At 43.9% G+C, this 21,535-nt stretch overlaps 1 protein-coding gene across 1 annotated transcript in view; it reads left to right on the plus strand.

Annotated features, from left to right (window-relative positions):
* Positions 1-21,535, plus strand: part of LOC124796419 (proclotting enzyme-like) — a 173,002-nt gene that overhangs the window by 95,734 nt on the left and 55,733 nt on the right. The window contains exons 2-3 of the mRNA XM_047260600.1: positions 1,102-1,325; positions 14,774-15,277. Coding sequence (XP_047116556.1) covers positions 1,102-1,325; positions 14,774-15,277 — 728 coding nt within the window. The remainder of the gene's footprint in view (positions 1-1,101; positions 1,326-14,773; positions 15,278-21,535) is intronic.

Genomic DNA, 21,535 nt, shown 5'->3' on the forward strand with positions numbered 1-21,535 from the left:
AAACTCAACGAATACCTTCGTGAGCTTCACTTTGATAGTGACGAAGCGGTGCAAGCAGAGGTGAGGTTGTGGCTCCGCCGAAAGAGTCAAACATTCTACGGTGATGGTATCAACAAACTGGTCTCTCCTTGGGAGAAATGTGCTCGTCGCAACTGTGACTACGCTGAGAAATAAATATGTAGATATGAAGGAGAAAGATGTAGGCACGGAGAATAAAGATGTAGAATTAATAAATTTTGTTTCATTTGAAAGCTTTAAAAGTTTTAACATAAAACTTCGGAGGCATTACTTTTCAGCACCCCCTCGTACATTGATATAGACTTTTCACGTGAATAATTCGGAGACACTGCTTTCAGCACGCTTTCTTAGGCACTTCAGTTGGCCATTTCCTATCAACGCTTACAGCATTGCTGTAAAGTCCTGCCACCAACTGACACTCAGAAGTTTGTTTCCCAAAGGGTACTAGGAAACACCCAACTTTGAAAACTGCCAAGTTGGGCCAGGCCGCCTCACTACAGTCGGATAAGGGGATTGCCGCCTTTTATCTCCAGCCGTGGAGAATAACACAAGTGACAAGGAAACCGTAAGGTCCGCGCTCCCGTTCGTAACAATGACCAGCAGTAGCCGATGGGCGCGGCCCGGAAATGATATGTTCATTCTCTGAATGGGTATTTCTGGGAAGCTATGCGATGTAGTCAATGATGTAAACAAATTATCATTATATTAAAATATTTTATATTCTTATCATAATAATAATCACAACGACTCACCCCCCTGACCCCGACCCTGCCACAATCACCACCACTCCCTCCACCTCCACCTCCACCTCCTCCTCCTCCTCCTCCTCCTCCTCCTCTGCTTCTCTTCCTCCCTCGTAGCCTTCCTCCTCATCTTTCCTCTCCGCCCCCCTCCCTTCCACCAAGTTCCACTTCCTTTTCTCACTCTCATCTCCCAACTGATATGCGCCTCCTCCACGCTAGCGTAGTCCATGTTCCTACCCTGTGCCACTCGACGCAACTCCTGGACTACGCCGGCGGCGCTGCACACGCTGAGACTGTAGTATCACGTGGTGCTGACGGACTGTGTGTTACCTGTCGACAGTGCCCGTGGGCCCGGAGCAGGGGTCGCGACGCGAACGGCGGCAGTTCGGCTGGCCGGGCATCCTGCCGGTGGGTCCGTGCTTCACCAGCAAGGGCGTGCTCGGCCGCTGCACCAGCTTCCGCCAGTGCTACCCCTACTTCAAGCTGCCCGAGCTCACCAATTGGGAGACCTGGGTGCTCGGCATGTACGACACGTGCAGCTACTTCACAGAGAACGGCCGTCAGGTGAGGATCATCGTTACCTGTCTGTTTCCTTTAGTTAAGGGAGTATCACACACACAGTCTTCCACAAGAAAGCAAAGATCATAGACACTACTGATCAAAAGTATCTGGACAGCTATTAACGTAAAAGTATAAAAGGAGGTAGGGTGTATCGTGTTGTCAGTAGCGAAAAGAGTAACAGCACAATTACTCGGCCAGGACAGTGACTTCGATTATGGACTAGTCATTGCATGTCACCTGAGTAACAAATCCATTGGGGACATTTCATCCTTCTAAAGTTGCCCAAGTGAACTGTTGTTGATGTTACTTTGAAGTAAAAAGTAAACCAAGACCACGCAGACCTTATGTATAGACGGACAGAGATCGTCAAATATTGCGGAGGCTCGTTGTAAAAAATCGCACGAAATGAGCGGAAGGAATCATTCGTGAGTTCCAGAGTGCTGCCAGGAATCCAGCTAGCACGTCTGTGCATAGGGAGTTAAAAATGGCGTACTGTGGTATACCCGATACAACACGCGCAAACAACTCTGGGAATGATTTGTAACAACACAGAGTAAAATATATGGGAGGAATCACACAAAATACTGACACAGACGAGAAAAACCTCACTAGTACTGGGAACACTAAAGCAGGATGTCGGCACGATGAAGCGGGGATGAAGGAATACAGCGGAGTTTTTGCTGTATAAACTGCTCCCTGACGACGTCATCGATAAAGACATACAACATCACAAAACTCTAAGAGAAGACCTACACTCATCATACAACACTGCCACTGTCACCATGTTCTTTTGCGCAATGAGAGATTGCGCTAGCAATCTCAGAGCTCAAAAACAAGAAGGCACCTGGTCCAGATGGTATCCACTAGGAAACACCGAAAAAACTAGCACCATAGATCATCCCGTTCTTAAAAACGCTACTGAATAATACCTTACGGCTGGGCAGGGTACATACAGTATGGAAAACGTACAAAGCAGTTATTATTCATAAATCAGCAGACAGAGTCCTCCAGATCCAATGACTTATAGACATATAGACTAATAAACACCCTAGAAAAGATTGAGGAGAAGCTATCGTGTAAGCATTTGCAATCACACAGAGCTCTCAAGGGCATGAGCCAACACCAGTTGGCTTCAGAACCAGCAAATCCCTAGGTGGTGTCATCAACCACGCCCTGCACCACAACACAGAAATACTCCATGGCAGTAATGATTGACACCGCCGGGGCATTCGACAACCTCAGGTAACCCGCAATGTTTCAAAGGTTAAGGCATCTGGAGATGCCGCAGTCACTGTCCAGTAGTTTTCTATACTACTGTAAAGACCAAGTAGTCGAATGGCAGATGGACATCCGGAAAGTAAGATTACCAAAGGCTGTCTGCAGGGTCGTTCCGCGGTCCCATCTTGGAGTACGTAACGATCGAACCGCTCCTATAACTTCCAGATGGGGATGACAGGTTAAATGGATCTGTCGCGTCCGCAGGTGATCTATTAGTAGTAGTCACTGCAAACAACAGAGCCAAACTAGAAGAAAAAGTCAGTGGAATACTACAACCAATTACAAAATGGTGTCACAATAACAAAATCAAGATAGCCGAAAAAAATACACATTACGGTAAGGGCCACTCTAAAGGAATATTTCAGTTAAAATAGGGGACACAAACATCAAACTAGCATATGTAACATGATATCTTGGGGTACAAATAGATGAGAAATTGAATTTCCACGAACACCTAAGGCTCACACAAATCAAAAAAATACTACATAAACTGGTGAGGGTAAATTCAAAACATTACAGACTACCTACACTAGCCGTATGGACATACCACTGTACGTCCTTCGAATCAACACTCAGCTTCACAACTAGCACGTGGGCGCACATACTGAACCTGGTCATCAACAAAGTATCAGTCAGATGAGGGCGGAGGAGTGCTGCCAGGAACCCTCGAGACAAACGCAGTGGATGCACTGTTTGTGGAGCTCGGAATATCCCCGATAGACTCTTTTGTTTTAATCGTCAGCCCGCTACGAATTCCTCTCCTGTTCCAACCTCTTCATCTCGAGTAGCACTTGCAACCTACGTCCTGAGTTATTTGCTGAATGTATTCCAACCTCTGTCCTCTTCTACAATTTTTACCCTCTACAGCTCCCTCTAGTACCATGGAAGCTATTCAATTATATCTTAACTAATGTCCTACCATCCTGTCCCTTCTTTCCCGCGGAGAACCTCTCATTCCTTGCTCTATCAGTCCACCTAATTTTCCAAATCCTTCTGTAGCTCACATATCAAATGCTTCGATTTTCTTCTTTTCTGGTTTTCCCACAGTCTATGTTTCATTTACCATACAATGCTGTGCTCCAGACGTACATTCTCTGAAATTTCTTTCTCAAATTAAGGTCTATGTTTGATACTAGTAGCCTTCTCTTCGCCAGGAATGTCCTTTCTGCCAGTGCTAGTCTGATTTTGATGTCCTCCTTGCTCCGTCCGTCATGTGTTATTTTGCTGCCTAGCTAGCAGACTTCCTCAACTTCATCTATTCCGTGATCACCATTTCTGAAGTTTAGTTTCTCACTTCTCATTTCTGCTACTTCCCATTACTTTCGTCTTTCTTCGGTTTACTCTTAATCCATATTTTGTACTCATTAGACTATTCATTACAATCAGCAAATCCTGTAATTCTTCTTCACTTCAATGAGGATAGCAATGTCATCAGCGAATCTTATCATTGATATTCTTTCACCGATAGATATCACGACCAGATACAGAGGCGCAAGGTACTGGTTAAAGATGGGGAGAATAGATAAGGTACACACAATAACTGGTACACAGATACAGACGCCAAGTCACCGTAAAATTTGGCGTTTGGATACAAGGCACGGTGAGCAGGATATAAGTGATAAGAAACGTAGACTTTACGACTTCCTCCCTGATGTAAGAGAGCAGTTGAGAATGAAACATATTGATCCCAACAGCGGTATAGTACATTTTTTAACTGGACAAGGACCTTACCCCATGCATTTAAACCGTGTGTGTCTCAAACATACACCAACATGCACATGAACGTTCCCCAGAACACACTGTTTTCTTCTGCGGGCAATATGCGAACAATATACATACACTACACTTAGACTATACAGAGACACACAATACACACAGCCATTAGAGACCAAGAACAATGGGTACAATTAAATGCATTAACACGCAGTATTTCAAAAATAAAACATGAAGAGTATCTGCGACACGACATAACAGACATGCCTATCTGCACCACAAGCAACGTAACAACAATCTCCAGAGGGTGGACAGCGACACCCACAGTGATAGCGACTACAGTGTCACTGAAGAGGAACAGGAAGAGGAGGAAGATGACATGTAACAGTAAATAAGACACCTAGAATTATGAATGAAGCATATCATGGCAAAATGCTCTGACAAATTGTACATGTCCGTCAAATAATAGTTAACGATAGCGAATACTAGACAAAATGTAGTGTAATGTGCTGGCAATCTAGCCACGAAAGCACCCAATGTTTCACATGGCTGAATACCTGCTGTTGATGAATAGGATTAGCAATATCATTTCTCTGCTGTTAACTATAAACTATTTTGTTGTGACTGGCAGCTTGAAGAAGCCATTTCGAGGTATTCACGGCACAAACAAATCTCTCCTCTATCCTACCATCTTCTTACATTCTTCTTCAAACAACAAAATTTTATTTATATTTCAACCTCAAATTATTGATTCTTTTAAAAAAATGTTACTCCATGTCACATGTTACAGATAAAAACAAAACAAAAAATTACAAAAAAGGTGATAAACGAAAACCGTAATATGTACGACCTGTTTTAAAGTATTAGGTATAGGGTCTTTAAATTTGCATTAAAGATATAAAAAATATGATGGTCCAACGTCTTTCACAAGCAACACATTTCTGTAGTCAATGCTAAGCGATCTTTGCGATGTGTAAGGAGCCTTACCGCCGGACAGTGGATACCTGGAAACGAGTGATCTGGAGTGATGAATCACGCTATACCCTTTGGCAATCCGATGGAAGGGTTTGGGTTTGGTGAGTGACTGGAAAACGTTACGTCCTCATGTGTAATGCCAATAATGAAGTACAGAAACGCGCTTGAGAAAACGCTAAATGCGAAAGTATATGAACACATTTTACAAAATTGTGTACTGCGTACAGTAGAGGAACATTTCGGAGACGATGACTGTTCATACCAGCGCGACAACGCATAAAGCAACACCTGTGAGGCAATGGTTTGCGTACAATAACGTTCCTGAAAGCTACTGTCCTGCCGAGTCTCGACTTGAACACAATGGAACACCTTTTGCTTGAGTTACAAAGACGATTTCGCTCTAGTCACCACTGTCCAACATCAATACTTTCTTTGGTCTCGGCTCCTGAGGATGAATGGGATGGCATTTCTCCACAGACAATCAGACACCTCATTGGAAGAGTCCCCTGCAGAGTTCAAGCTCCCGTAAGGATGAAGGGTGGATACGTCTAACAATAATGTTCACTAATACATATCCGGATACGTTTCATCATATAATGTACTCATCGTTGTGTATGCAGGGGCCATTCCGATCCACAGCCAGTGCGATCACCGAATCTCACATCTAGTGAGATTGCGTAGAACAGAGAATCGGCGATGGTAAGACCGTAATAGCATCACTGAATACGGCTGTTAACAACAACACAAATAAAAAGAGGAAGATCTTTCTGCTTCGTAGGTGCGAGAAGAAATAGATTTCGGATCACCTGAGGAGTCAACACGAAAATTTCATCTCCGGCACTGAAAATATGAGCATCAACGGAAAGGTTAAAGAGCATTCTACAATACGTTTTAGACAGGTATGTGCCAGAAAAGTTGTGAAGGATGAGAAAGAGCTGCCTTGGTTCACCAGTCGCTTTAGAAACCTGCTACGAAAGCAGAGAGAGCTTCACTGCAAATTTAAACGTAGCCAAAGTACAAACACAAATAAAACCTGAAAGAAGCAAAAATTTGCGTAAGGAGACCTAGGCCTGAAGCGATCAACGACTTCGGAAATAATGTTCTGTATACATACGTGAAAGAAAATCCTAAGAAGTTTTTGTCTTACGTTAAATCAGTAAACCCATCGAAGTCGTCTCCGCAGATCTTTATGACTATAAGGGCGCTGAAATGGAGGACTGCACAGATAAGCCCGAAATACGAAACATCTTTTTCCAAAACTGTTTGGCTCTGAGCACTATGCGACTTAACTTCTGAGGTCATCAGTCCCCTAGAACTTAGAACTACTTAAACCTAACCAACCTAAGGACATCACACACACCCATGCCCGAGGCAGGATTCGAACCTGCGACCGTAGCGGTCGCGTGGTTCCAGACTGCTCGGCCACCCCGACCGGTCCAAAACTGTTTCACAGAGGAAGTTCGCGAAGTAGTAACTTCTTTAAACCGTCGTACGAACGACAAAATGACTGATAGTAAGTGACCGTGGGATAGTAAAACAACTGAAATCGCTCAACAAAGGAAAGCCTGCTTGACTTGACGACATCCAGTACGATTCTCCATACATTACGCGAAGGAACTCGCCCATCGTCTAGCAGCAATAAGTCTCTGGAGGAGCGAAATGTTCATGATGATTGGAAAAAATAAACGCTGGTCATTCTCGTTTGCAAGAAGAGTCGTCGAATAGACGCACAAAGCTATAGACCTATATCTCTGACGTCGGGCTGTTGCAGAATTTTGGAACATGTTTTATGTTCGCGTATTATGATATTTCTGGAGACCGAAAATCTCCTCTCGAGGAATCAGCATGGGTTCCAGAAACAACGATCGTGTGAAACCCAGCGCTTTTTGTTGGTCCACGAGACCCAGAAAGCAGTAGATACCGGCACCCGGGTAGATTCCACATTCCTTGACTTCCGTAAGGCGTTCGATACAGTTCAGCACTGCCGCCTAATGAACAAAATATGAGCGTATGGGCGTACGGAATAGCAGACCAACTGTGTGATTGGCTGAAGGGTTTCTAACAAACAGAACACAGCATGTCATTCTCAACGGAGATAAGTCTTCAGACATAAAAGTAACTTCGAGCGTACACATAAAAGTAACTTCGGGCATACTCCAAGGGAATGTTATGGGACCATTACTTTTCACAATGTATATAAATTACACAGTAGACAACATAGGAAGTTCGATGAGGCTTTACGTGGATGATACTGTTGCATACAAAGAAGTCGCAACGCTAGAAAATTGTAGCGAAATGCAGAAAGACCTCCAGAGGATCGACGCTTGGTGTAGGGAGCGGCAGTTGACTCTCATCATAAGAAAGTGTAACAAACTGCGTACATAAAGAAGAAAGACCAATTATTATTGTAGGATTACATGATTGCAGAACAAGCCCTGGAAGCAGTTCCTTCCACAAAATACTTCGGACTATGCCTACAGAGCGATTTAAAGTGGAACGACAACAGAAAAACAATCGCAGATGCTAGTTTGAGATTCTTTGTAAGAACCGTCAGCTTAAAAAATACTCGTTCGACCAATACCTGAATATTGATCATCAGTATGGGATTCGTACCATATAGGATTGATAGAGGAAATGGAAAACATCCAAAGCAAATCAGGGCATTTCGTTAAAATACATTTAGTAAGCATCAAACCGCCACGGAGATGATCAACGAACTCAAATGACTGACGCTGGAAAAGAGGCGTTCTGCATTAGAGTCCTGCATGACCGAGTAAGCGAGCACAAAATACGAGGTGGAGCGAGCACACCCTAACTGGATAGGCTGCCCGCACTAGTGCATTAGTGCATCTGACCGAGCATAGATACCCTGACCGAATACGTAGGACATAACAAACACATTACATGTGTCATTATCCGTGTGAGACTGCAGCCACTACGGACTTCTCATTTATGGCTTGTCTCTCTCTGTAATCATGCAGCGAGAGGAAGCCAGTGTAGTAAGACGTAAGATTGAAACAAATGTTTACACATTGAAGAAACGGGAAGGTCTACAAAGCCAAGTATGGAGTACATTTCTGTCGGCTGTAGACGAAAACAGTGCGTCTACTGGGTACGTATCGTGCACAAATTGCTCCACATTACTGTGTTTCCAGTAGGGAACCACTCATTTAAAGAAACACAGTTGCAAGAAACCTCACAAAGGTACAGCTCCTTTAGGGATACCGGCAGTAATAAAAAACAGTATTACAGCAAAGTGTGTTGCAGTGTGTGCTAAAGATATGAGACCTTTTAATGCTGTTTACGGTGAAGATTTCAGAGAACTAGGCCAAGAATTAATACATCTAGGTGCTCATTATGGGGAAGTTAACGTGGCAGATGTCATTCTACATCTCTCTACTATAAGCAGACATGTCAAAGAACAAGCTGATGCAATACGAAACAGCATAATGCCTTCTGTTATTGCGGAAGTTATTAATAAAACATGCGCTGCGACAGATGATATGTGGACTGATTCGCATAATCAGGTACAATATTTGACGCTTACAACACATTACATTAACACAGATTGGTCTCTTGTGAACAATGTTTTATTTACAATAAAATATCCGGACGTTAAGAAGACGGGAGTAAATATTATGAAAGAAATTGTAGACAGGATGGTTGATTGGGACATTTCGCCGGACATCTTGCACAGTTTTGTATTTGCCTCGACCAGGGTGCCAATGTAATAAAGGCTTTGGAAAATAACGAAAGGATGTCTTGTGCTGCTCATTGTATAAACACAGCACTTAGCCATACTTTCGATGAAGATAACTTCTAGTTAAATCATGCCCCGAACATCGCGTCAATAATAAATACTGCATAATGCATTGTAAGGTATATTAAGAAAAGTGGCCTTTGCTCGTCTTTGAAATCATCGTTGAAACAAGAGGTATGCACACGCTGGAACAACTTGTACACTATGCTAGAATTCTTACACACTCAGTATAACGAAGTTGCTGCTTTGCTGCCGGAAAAGGACTCCGCTTACAGATTGCAAGGATATGATAATGAGCTTGCAGGAAAAAACTGAGCATTTTCTGAGACCATTTAAAGAGGCCACAGATGAATTAGAAGGCGAAAAAGAACCGAAAATCCAGTTATTTCTTCTTTGGTTTCACAAACAGCAACAAATTTGCAGTGTCAATGACACTGACTGACAGGTGAGTAATTACTGCAGTTAAAAGCACTGTTTCATTAAGATACGTGATAGATTCATAATTAACTAGCGTAATTGATGTGTACTAACAGATATGTATTTTTAACAGGAGTTACAAAGGGTTAAAATTCGAGCCTTGACTTTCGTTTGTGAGAAGATTGTGATCACTTCCAGACATAAAATTGCAACGTTTCTTTGGCCATCTTTCCGTGATCTTAATATGCTTGAAATAAATTAAAAGCAGGAAATTCTTAACAATGTGCGACAACTGTGTGCTACTTATGCAGGTACAACATGCAATCATTAACGTAATCGTTTTTGCATAGTTAGTGGATAGTGTATTAGAGAGAAACGGGAATGTTATAATTCGTGTAATATTTCACTAACGTAAAACACCTCGTTTTTACGGGAACGTTTCGATGATTTCCACATCAGTTCTGTATAACTTGTCTCTTTTGTTTATTATCATACATCGTTCAAGTACTGTGTCAACACCACCCAGAAAGAGAGATCGTTTAAAGGAATGGAGGAGCAACAGATCATCCGCAGCAGATGAAGTAGATCTCCACATTTTACTGCACCCCGGAGATGATGATAACATCTTAAAGTGGTGGAGCAGACGTGAAACAGATCTGTCAGGCCTGGCTGCAGTAGCAAGACGTATTTTATGTATCCCAGCAACAAGCGCATCTAGTGAAAGATGCTTTAGTAAAGCCGGCATGTTACTAACAAATCGCCGCAGTCAATTAAATCCGGAAGGCGTTAGTGATTTACTGCTGATCAACAACAGCTATAATTTTGTTTCTGCCGCACACAAGTGAAAAGCTTCAGTCTGGAACCACGCGACTGCTACGGTCGTAGGTTCGAATCCTGCCTAGGGCAAGGATGTGTGTTATGTCCTTAGGTTAGTTACGTTTAAGTAGTTCTAAGTTCTGGGGGACTGATGACCTCAGATGTTAAGTCCCATAGTGCTCAGAGCCATTTGAACCATTTTTGACGTGAAAAGTATGACAAGTTACGTCTGCAAATGTTTAATGTTCTTTGTATGCTTTTTTATGAAGATGGTTGTCTTCTAGATTACGGGGACAGCACTTATTTAATGTCTCCTATTAATGAAAGGAAAAATATATCTTGTGTTTGGAAATGAGACTCGTCTTCTATCCGTGATTGTATTGGAATATTATTTTACTTTCAAAGTGCTTTATGAATTTATCTGTGTCATGTACCCGTTCTCGGGAACATTACTTTTGTATTAAAAGAGAGAGAGACAGAGATAAATACAGTGTGTGTGTGTGTGTGTGTGTGTGTGTGTGTGTGTGTGTGTGTGTGTGAGAGAGAGAGAGAGAGAGAGAGAGAGAGAGAGAGAGAGAGAGAGAGAGAGAGGGGGGGGGGCGATGGATTTGTACAGTACAGTGCAGGGAGCAGGGACGGGGCGAGGCGAGGTGAGACATCAGCGGTGACCGGTCATGCTCGGTTATCCGCGTGTCCGGAATCCGGACAACAGACATGGGGCGAGTACGTGACCGAGCCGTGTGGGGCCGGACACGAGCGGCTCGGCCCTCCCGTCAACAGCCGAGCCGTGACCGGTCAAACATTGAGCGTTGCAGCACTCTGTTCTGCATCACGGTGTGGATTACTGTTAAAGTTCGAGAGCGTACGTTCCTTGAAGAGTCAACAAATATTTTGCTTCGTCCTACTTATATCTCGCGAAAAACCATGAAGATAAAATTAGAGATATTCGAGCCCATACGTAGGCTTACCGACAATCGTTCTTCCCGCGAACCATTCGCGACTGGAATAGGAAAGGGGTGAAGTGCCACTAAAACACGAAGTACCGTCCGCCAAACACCGCAAGGTGGCTTGCAGAGTGTAGATGTAGCTGTATAGATTGTTTACTATCAGGCTACGTGAAGTCAGTGCTATATGAAATCGAAGTATAGGGTGCGCTCAAAACGAAACGAGCTGGGGGCTGTGAATTGGAAACGACCCAATGGATTCCAATATCATTGCCCACGGAAGAAGGTGTGCTCCCTATACGAGCCCAGAGGCTCCGAACTCGTGCTAGGGGGACGTGGGCACACACCCACGCGACGGTACAGCGAGCATGTGCACGCGACGCTCTTTGTCGTGCTGAAAACGGTGAATCGGCGGCTTCAAAAGAACAGCAAAGGGGTTTAGTAAGTTTTCTTACCGTCAAAAGAGAGCGAGGAACGAAATTTCATCAAAAATGACACAAGTGTACGAAGAACACTGCACGCCCGAAGCAAAAGTCAAGGCGTGACATAAGCGATTCAAGGAAAAAGTGATGTCGTTGTCTATATCGCACGACCTGGAACGCCACACCGCACTACAGACAGCGTTGTCCCACTGGTATATTTTCTTATTATTGAAAACCGACGCGTTACGGTGGCAGCCCCAGAGATGGGATTGAGCACAGAAATTGCAACGGACATGCAGCGCTCTCCGTACACTCGTGCCATTCTTCTGTGAATTTCTGTTCCCCGCAGTCCTTCCTCTCTAAGGAAATGCATTCCGCCGCTTTGCTCTTCTTTCGAAGCCTCAATTGCTACAGTTTCAACACTACTGTGTATAGTGGACGGTCGACGTATGCACGTTCTGGCTCTATCGTCGCATGGGAGTCCGTCCGTTTCCCTCTAGCGAAGAGGTTGGGTCCTCAGTGCTCTTACAGGGATCATACATTCTTCAGTAGGCAATGGCGTTACGATCTATTCAGCGGTTTCCATTTTATAGGCTTCGGTTCGTTTTGTTTTGTTTTGAATGTACCTTATGAAAACTGAAGGACTGATTGATACGGTCCTAGCCACATGTCTTCTTATACAACACACACACACACACACACACACACACACACACACACACTTCCGTCCATTACCAAACCGACTACCCAATGAAGCTTTAGGATGTGTCTTATCAGCTGATCCCTTTCCTTACTTCAGCTGTGCCATTAAGTTCTGTTCTCCCTAATTCTGTCTTCGAACTCGTCAACAGCTCTCTGGTCTACCCATCTTATCTTCCAAATTGTTCTGTAATGCCACATTCCCAAAACTAATATTCTCATTCTACATGTACTGTTCATCGTCCACGTCTCACAACTGTACTAGTCCGTACTCCAGATAAATACTTTTAAGAAGAGACCTCGTTACACTTATAAATTTATATTAGGTTAGCGACCCACCCCAGCTCCGCACGGGTAAGTATCAACGGCTGGACGACTTGTCTGGCGCAGCGGTAATAAGTTATTTACGCAAATCTTCCTCTTGGATCAGTCTGTCTATCAGTGAAAACCGCATGAAAATTTCTACAGTTCTTTCTGAGACTATCCTTCACATACAGGCAGAAAATCGAGATGGAGAGACTTTAGAGCCGGCCGCTGTGGCCGATCGGTTCTAGGCACTTCAGTCCGGAACCGCGCTGCAGGTTCGAATCCTGCCTCGGGCATAGTTGTGTGTAATGTCCTTAGGTCAGTTAGGTTTAGTTAGTTCTAAGTCTAGGGCAATGATGACCTCAGATGTTAAGTTCCATAGTGCTCAGAGCCATTTAAAACATTTTGAGAGACTTTAGAAGATATAGACTGAAGTGACAAAAGTCGTGGAAAACCTCCTAATATCGCGGCGGACCTCCTTTTGTCTGGCGTAGTGCAGCAACTCGACACCGTATGGACTCAAAGATTCATTGAATGTCCCCTGCAGAAATATTGAGCCATGCTGCCTTTACAGCAGTCCGTAATTGCGAAAGTGTTGTCGGTGCAGGTTTTTGTGCACGAACAGATCTCTCGATTATGTCCCATAAATGTTCGATGGGATTCATGTCGGTGGTCTTGGCGGCCAAATCATTCACTCGAACTGTCCAGAATCTTCTTCAAACCAATCGCGAATAATTGTGGCCCGGTGATACAGTGCATTGTCATCCATAAAAATCGATCGCTATTTAGGAACATTAAGTCCATTAACGGCTGCAAATGGTCTCCAAGTAGCCGAATATAACCATTACCATCAATGATCAGTTCAGTTGGACCAGAGGACCCAGTCCATTCCGCGTAAACACAGCCCACGCCATTGTAGAAGCACCACTAGCTTGCATAGTACCTCGTAGACAACACGTCTCCATGGCTTCGTGGGGTCTGTGCCACACTCGAACCCTACCATCAGCTCTTACCTACTGAAACTGGGACTCGTCTGACCAGGTCACAGTTTCCCAGGCGTCTAGGGTCCAACTGACACGATCACGAGCCCAGAAGAGGCGCTGCAGGCGTTATCGTTCTGTTAGGAAAGGCACTCAAGTCGCTCGTCTGTTGCCACAGCCCCTTAATAGCAAATTTCGCCCCACTGTCCAAACGGATACGTTCGTCGTACGTACCACATTGATTTCTGCGGTCATTTCAGCACTGACAACTCTACGCAACGTAGCTGGCTGGCTCTGAGCACTATGCGACTTAACTTCTGAGGTTATCAGTTGCCTAGAACTTAGAACTAATTAAACCTAACTAACCTAAGGACGTCACACACATCCATGCCCGAGGCAGGATTCGAACCTGCGACCGTAGCGGCCACTCGGTTCCAGACGGTAGCGCCTAGAACCGCACGGCCACTCCGGCCGGCCAACGTAGCTCCTCTCGGTCTTTAAGTGAAGGCGGTCGGCCACTGCGTTGTCCGTGGTGAGAGGCAATGCCTGAAATCTGGTATTCTCAGCACACTCTTGACACTGTGGGTGTCGGAATAGTGAATGCCCTAACGACTTCCGTAATGGAGTGTCCTATGTGTCTAGCAACAACAACCACTCCACGTCCTGTCGTGCGGCCATAATCATGTCAGAAACTTATTTACATAAATAACCTGAGTGCAAATGACAGCTCCGCCCAACGCACCGCCGTTTATACCTCGTATACGCGATACTACCGCCATCTGTATACGTGCATATTGCTATCCCATGACTTTCGTCACCTCTGTGTGCATATGTATGGAAGTAAAAATATTTACCTTTCTCACAAATGCTTTTTTTTACCATTATTGCTTTGTCATTTGGCAATTTCTATTAATCTCATTTCCTTGAAATCTGTATTCCCTTTCGCCTGCTCCATTTGCTGCCCTTTTTTTCATATTTTCTCCTTTCGTCAGTTAAATTGAGAATCTGTTGTGTTATCCAAGGATTTCTAGTGGTGCTTCAGTATTCTGCCAAATTCTTCTGTCAATATCATGCCTTCCATCTCATGTTCGTTTCCTTGTACAGCCCTTCTATATAAGCTTAACGTGTCCGATTCACGCAGATGTTCGGCGTGTGCTGCACGAACCCGGTGACGCCGCGGCCGACGCAGCCGCCGCGGCCGACGCCGCCCACGGAGCCGGTGGTGGCGCCGGAAGAGCCGAGCCCGGCGCCGGGTCCCGTGCCGCCCAACTGGCCGCCGCCGCTGCCGACCCACTCGCCCAACAATACGATCCCGCCGCTGCCGACGCACCCGCCGTCGCCCGGCTGGCCCGGCCTGGAGCCGGGCCCGGGCACCACGCAGCCCGTCACGCCGCCCACGCAGCCGACGCGGCCGCCCTGGCAGCCGCCCACGCAGCCCACGAGGCCCACCCGCCCTCCTTGGCAGCCGCCCACGCAGCCGCCGGCCACGCGCCCGCCGACCGCGGCGCCCACGCCCGCAACGACCCCGGCCCCGCAACCGCCGGGCGGCGGAGCCGACGGCACATGTGGCATCAAAAACGGCTACCAGGACCAGGAGCGCATCGTCGGCGGACACAACGCCGACCTCGGGGAGTGGCCCTGGATTGTGAGTAACGCCGTCCCTATTTCAAGGCCGCTAGCCTCGCAGTACAATAACAGTCGACAGTCACGGCACTCCTGCTAATTTTTGTTATACACTGCGACAGCAGCACTCCAACCGGACGAAAGCTACATTTCTGAAAACGAAATCGGGCGGTGCGAATGGTGTCGAATTTACTAATTTGCAACATAGCTTTTGCAATAGGCAGAGTTTGTAGTGATATAAAAATCGGCAATAACTAAAACAAGACAGCACATTTGTCTTCATTTAGTTTCCTAAGGACACTATGAAAGTATGAAACGGTACATTACAGGACAGCTTATTTAAAATTGTCTTTTAGTCTATATAAATTTACTGAAGAATGGCGTTTTCTTTTAAGAAGAAAAAATGCCACTAAACAGCAGAAGACCTGACCTTTTGCAGAAAGACGTCGTATATCTACCCAACAACGTGAAGTTTTCTTCTTCATTTCCAGTAAAATTAGAGAATGTGGAACGTAGAAAACTTGTATGGAATGCAATACCTACATTACTTAACGTATCAAATTAGCCACCACAAGTGTAGCTGAAGGGAAAACCGCACAAACGTCATAATAAAACTTCAAAGCAACAGAACTGTTTGCCAACACAGAATACAAATTCCGCAATTGTTGCTACATCTGATGCACAAACAGCAAGAATTTTCAACGCATCCGGTTTTGAGACAAAAGTAATTACGTTTACAAGAAGATTCGTATATCACAGAGTCGAGTGATGTGTAATATTGTGAGAATAATTAGACTCTAGACGAAATGATTACATGTTAAGGAAACCCCTATCAAAATAAGAACAGACAACAGAAATATAGGCTTCTCGTGCATGAAATGTGTGTTTATGTTCTCTTGATTTCAGCGGAATGAGCTGAAGTTAGACATATATTTGGAAGTATTTCTTCAGGAATAAGTTGTACCTTACAGCACTGGATCAGTAAAATTCGAATATTTCTACATTTATTTCACGATCATTCATGTATCTCGATAATGTAGTAATACTTGGAACACAAAAATATAACTATTTCTGTAACTATGTAGAAAAACAATTAAAAGCAAACGTCAATCTTACGGCTGGCTTTCTCACCCGTAGGGATGCTAGTATCGTTCCAGCTGTCAGACGGTAGCAATTTCTTCAGCAGTGGATGTCAAGACTGTATTAGACTGTATTAGTTAGACGTGGTACAATCAAGGCTAAAGCACAGACTTTTTCGGTCAAGCTTTTGCGCATGCGCCTACGTTTCCAGCAGCGCAACTACGCATGCACATTTGTGCATGCCTAATTTGCGAAATGGAGGCCGTGCGCAAAAATGCATTGCTTCCCGGCTTCGGCGGCAATCTCTTGCACTGTTTAGCAGACGACAGGCAGCTAAGGCCCATGTATGTTTCGTTGCGTACCGTGTTGAAGTAATGCTTTAACGCATTTTATGTGCAATAATACTTGTTGACACCAAAGGAAGCATGATGAAACAAAGAGAAGTCACATGGAATGACGCTTCTAAAGATTACTAGAATAAAAATTTGGCATATGATGCCCTGAGCGTCAATTCTTAGGTAAGAAATCTCCGATCATTTCACTATAAAGAATAAGCTAAACATCTAAGTAGACACTGTAGGCGAATACTCATGTTACGGCGATTTAAAGAGTACTACAACTGAGGAGCTTGACATTTGACTCAAGGATAAGATGGGACGGTGGAGTTCCTCATCAAACTACTAGAAATTCAAATAAAGGACATCTGATGATATAAAAAATACAGAATTGAAAAACACAACCTTCTTTCTAGTAGATTCTGAAGCCTATGGCATTAACGAATTTGTCGAGGACGAGGATGTTAATCTAAACTCTTTTTGATTGAAGTTGTTTCTACAACTTTTTATAAAATAAAATACAAATGACGTATTAAGTCAATTAACCTTGACAGGACGACTAAGAGCCTTTCTTAAGTATTTCTCAGTTTTAGGAATGATGACTGAAATGCTTTGCTTTGAAATGCGGAATAAACAGCTGAAACTGGTATATAAGTGGCCGGTCGCCAGCAAACGAAATGTTAGTGCCAGCCTTACCGTTTCAGTTTCTCAAACAGAAAATCCCAAATCTCACTGCGACTTCCTTCTGAAATTTGCACAGGAAACGTCGCTGTCACTGTGTATTTCCCGCATCTGTTGATTAGATAGCTATAGTCGCTTTGTGGTTTTTTTTAATCGCCTTTCATCATCATAAAGCCAGCATAAATTGCCGATCAAAGAAATCGATGCATAGCAGACTGCTTGTATAGTTATAGAACGCGTGGACGCGACAAAAAGCACGCGTATGTGCATGAGCTTTTGTTCCCGCGCGTCCACGACGGCGCTCGAGGAAGAGGCGGTGGTGGTGGTGGAGAGGGGTGTATGGGCGCACGACGGCAAGGTCTTCAGCGCCCGCTCTGTAACAGATTGAGACGGGTGTCAAGAAAATACTCAGAGCAGTAAGTTAAAACAGAACGTAAAACACAGGTAACAAGGTTGGAAAAATATGTGCCTACCCACACCGAAACGTGGGACGAAGCATGTCGTCAGCAGTAAAACATGGACAACACAAGAAGAAAGTGGTAGAGGGAGCTAAACCAAAATAGCAGATGGAAGTGACTGGTTGACCACAAGGAAAAAAGGGAGGAGCCAGCCACTTTGCAATACACTAAAACCTCCAGCCTAAAAGTTTAGGCCAGAGTCCAGACACATCACAAAACTTTAAAAACCTAGACACACACGTCTCACCATTAGCTAGAACACAGGGCAGATCCCCATCAACTTGTGCTTCTGCCCTTGCATCACGGTATAAAATGCAGTCTGTTAAAATGTGCTGGACAGAGGTGTGCACACCACAAGCATCACAAAACGGGGGATCCTCCCGCCGTAATATAAAGCTATGTGTGAGAGGACAGTGCCCAATCCGAAGACGCGTGAGGGTCACTTCCTCCCGCTTGAGCAATCGGCAGGAGGAACGCCATGGCCGAGTTGTTGACTTCACCAACCGCAATCTATTGGCCGTCACCGCCAGCCACTCTTCCTCCCACAACTCCATGCACTTCTTGTGGAGTGCAGAAATGACACACTGCAAGGGAATAGGACACTGGACCACATCCTGCTCTCTGCAGACCTCCTTGGCAGCCCTATCGGCCCCATATTCCTGCATGACCAGGCATCCAGAAAGAGGCATACAGTCGCGATACTCGCGCTGAATTCTGCTGTACCACAGTTTACGACATACAGCAGTGAAACTCCATAGGGCACGGAAATTCGAACTTTTGACAGATAGCGTTTCGAGTGGCATGACATAAACTGAAACATTAGGCCTACTATTTTTATCGATGTTACTTCGTTATTTCCCAGTCACTAGATGGGGCGATTATTTTTACAACTGGATTAGGCAAATGTAATTAAACTAATATCCCGTCTTCCTGCTAATGCCAACGTATAATAATAAAATCTGAATGCAATGCACATATACGAGTCACAATAGCAGAGTCGTATTCGTATTTCTTTGAGCGAAACATTTTGTTTTGCTAGGAATATCAAAGTTCATCCTGAACTCCACATAAATTTTTTCTTGTCCGTATCCATCAAGTGGTTGGTCAAAATAGAGAGCATAAATTTTAATATTCTTTCATAGATACTGCATGTCATTCTTTATAAGATCATTTCTTCTCTTCCTTCTCGTGTGGAATGAAAGAAACGATTACTCTATGAAAAAATAAAACACAACACATGCATATTGCACCAGAAAACATTTTTAGACTGGCCTGCCTTATTAATAATCATCTTTTGGTTTATACCCGAATAATGTAACGCAATCCACAACGTATCCCTGCTTTCGTGAATTTTATCATGAACTGTTAGTTCTAACAATTCCTTGACAATTTATACACTGCCACAACGTATCGCTGCTTTCATTAATTTTCTCATGAATTGCTAGTTTTAACAATTTCTTGACAATTTATACAATGCCATACTAATTAATTGCAGAAGGAGTTACACATTTCCTTATTCAGTCTAGTAGGTAAACACAGCAATGTGTGTAGGCTTACACTTTCTTGCAAAATCGAAGTACGAAACCAAACAATGAAAAAGTTGGGATTGATATGCTTATTTAAATTCGGGGAACTTCAGACATTCATACAGTAGTAATAGCACGAAAAGTTGGTTTAAATTTTCCAGCCTAATTTAAGCAGTTCTCAAGGCACTACGAATGAAGAGAAATATTAAATTTCTTCTCGCATGCGTCAAACGTGTATCTAACCACCCTAAAATAATCCTTTATTATTCGTAAGACTAATCCCTTACCTCACAGCATCCTTTGGAAATCGAAACAGTGATATTTCCGGATTATTTTGCTGATTGCTGTCATTAATGTGTAGCGCCACAATAAGCTCCGAAATTCGGTTTCATTTGAAAGGCTTCCCTCCATTCCAGAAAGACAACACACAATCGTTTCTAAGTGTGTTTATACAGACTGCCCGCTTGACAGCGCTGCAGCAAAAAAAATGCACAAAAACTGTGAAATTTCGCTACTCATTTTCTTGGACTCTGGTTGTACGCCGCTACAGCAGTGCGCCAAGGAGCCAATAAGCCACACTATTGTACACGAAATCTGACGAATATGAATAGTGCCGTTTGTGCTGATTTGTAGAACGGTTTTTACAAAAGGATGTATATGTAGCCCAATAAATTAGAGCAATAAAAAAAAAGAGACTCCATATTTGTCATGCTTTGGGTTTATTAAAGACTCTGAGACCTATGAAACATCGCATTACAGGACTGTTTAGTTACGACTCTCTTGTAGCCAATTGACATTTAGTGAAGATTAATGTTTCTTTTTAAGAACAAGATACAGTAAATAGTAGAAGATACCTTTAGCAGAGAGATGTAAGCCACTGAATACCGCGGTGTTTTATCGGGTACACTTTGAGCCATACCAGCTTATGATCGCGGAAAATAAAATAAAAAATAGTGGTATGGAACGCAGTACCTATATTATTTAACTTTCTAAATAAGCAAACGCAACTGTGGCGGAGGAGACAACTTCTACGCCGGCTTGATCACTAAATGTCAAAAACAATAAAACTCTTTCCCGAAGCAGAAGAAACCAATTCCACTAATTGTTGCTTCATCAGAGCCAGAAACAGAAGCACAAACCTCAGAACGTTCAAAACATATGTAGTTTGAAAATAAATAGACTAAATAAAATTATATGTGTGTTGTAAAATCGAATATAGCATAAGAATGTGCAAGTTATTACACTCCGAAAAAAATTTTGAATTTTGTGGTAAGGTCTTATCGGACCAAACTGTTGAGGTCATCGGTCCCTAAGCTTACGCACTACTTAATGTAACCCCTGCCCGAGGGAGGACTCGAACCTCCGGGGGTAGCCGGCCGGACCGTGATAAGACGCCCTAGACCGCGCGGCTACTCCGCGCGGCATTACACTCCGAGCAAAATCATTAGATGACAAGGAAAATATAAGGTGGGTAAAAATAAAAGTGGCCCGGAGAACAGAGTTCCAGGGTAGAAAGAAACACAACAGAGGAACGGAAATACAGTACAAACCTGACTATAACAGATGTTGAAAGTAACCACCATTCATCTCTTGGCACTTCTAGGCCCTGGTCAACAAGTCACTGAAGGCGGATCGAAGGTGGACTTCTGGAACTGCTGCATTCTCATCCTAAATATTCTGCTGTATTTCTTGAAGACTATGGGGGTTGTGATACGCCTTAGACCTGAGGGCTCGCCGCACAAAGCAATTTCACACTGGCGACCTCGGTGGCCAGCTAGGGCCGCGACCAGACCGACCTCTGCTAACGACTCCTGCATTTGTACAAGACTGTGTAAATGTGCTACAAGGTGCGACCAGCTATATGGGCATTTACTCCCTCATACACTATCCATCATATATGCATACATTCATGTCCAATCGTATCCACTCGTCCGGGCCACTTTTATTTTCCCACATAGTAAGGATGGAAAGCAGCAAATCTCATAGAAATGGAGTGAAGAGAGACAATCTTATCTTAAAAATATTAGAGCCAGATATCGTACTTTAAAAAAAAAATGAAGTTGGCTCGTAGGGGCTGCTTAGGTATCAGGCGTGCTGTCTTTGTTCTTGCTATACAGATGATTCACGCCCCTTTTTGCTGGTTGTTATACAATGACCGAGAATCATTGATGTAATGTGTACATTTATGTTAACTGTTATG

The sequence above is a fragment of the Schistocerca piceifrons genome, chromosome 4, assembly GCF_021461385.2.
Source record: "Schistocerca piceifrons isolate TAMUIC-IGC-003096 chromosome 4, iqSchPice1.1, whole genome shotgun sequence".
Classification (NCBI taxonomy): domain Eukaryota; kingdom Metazoa; phylum Arthropoda; class Insecta; order Orthoptera; family Acrididae; genus Schistocerca; species Schistocerca piceifrons.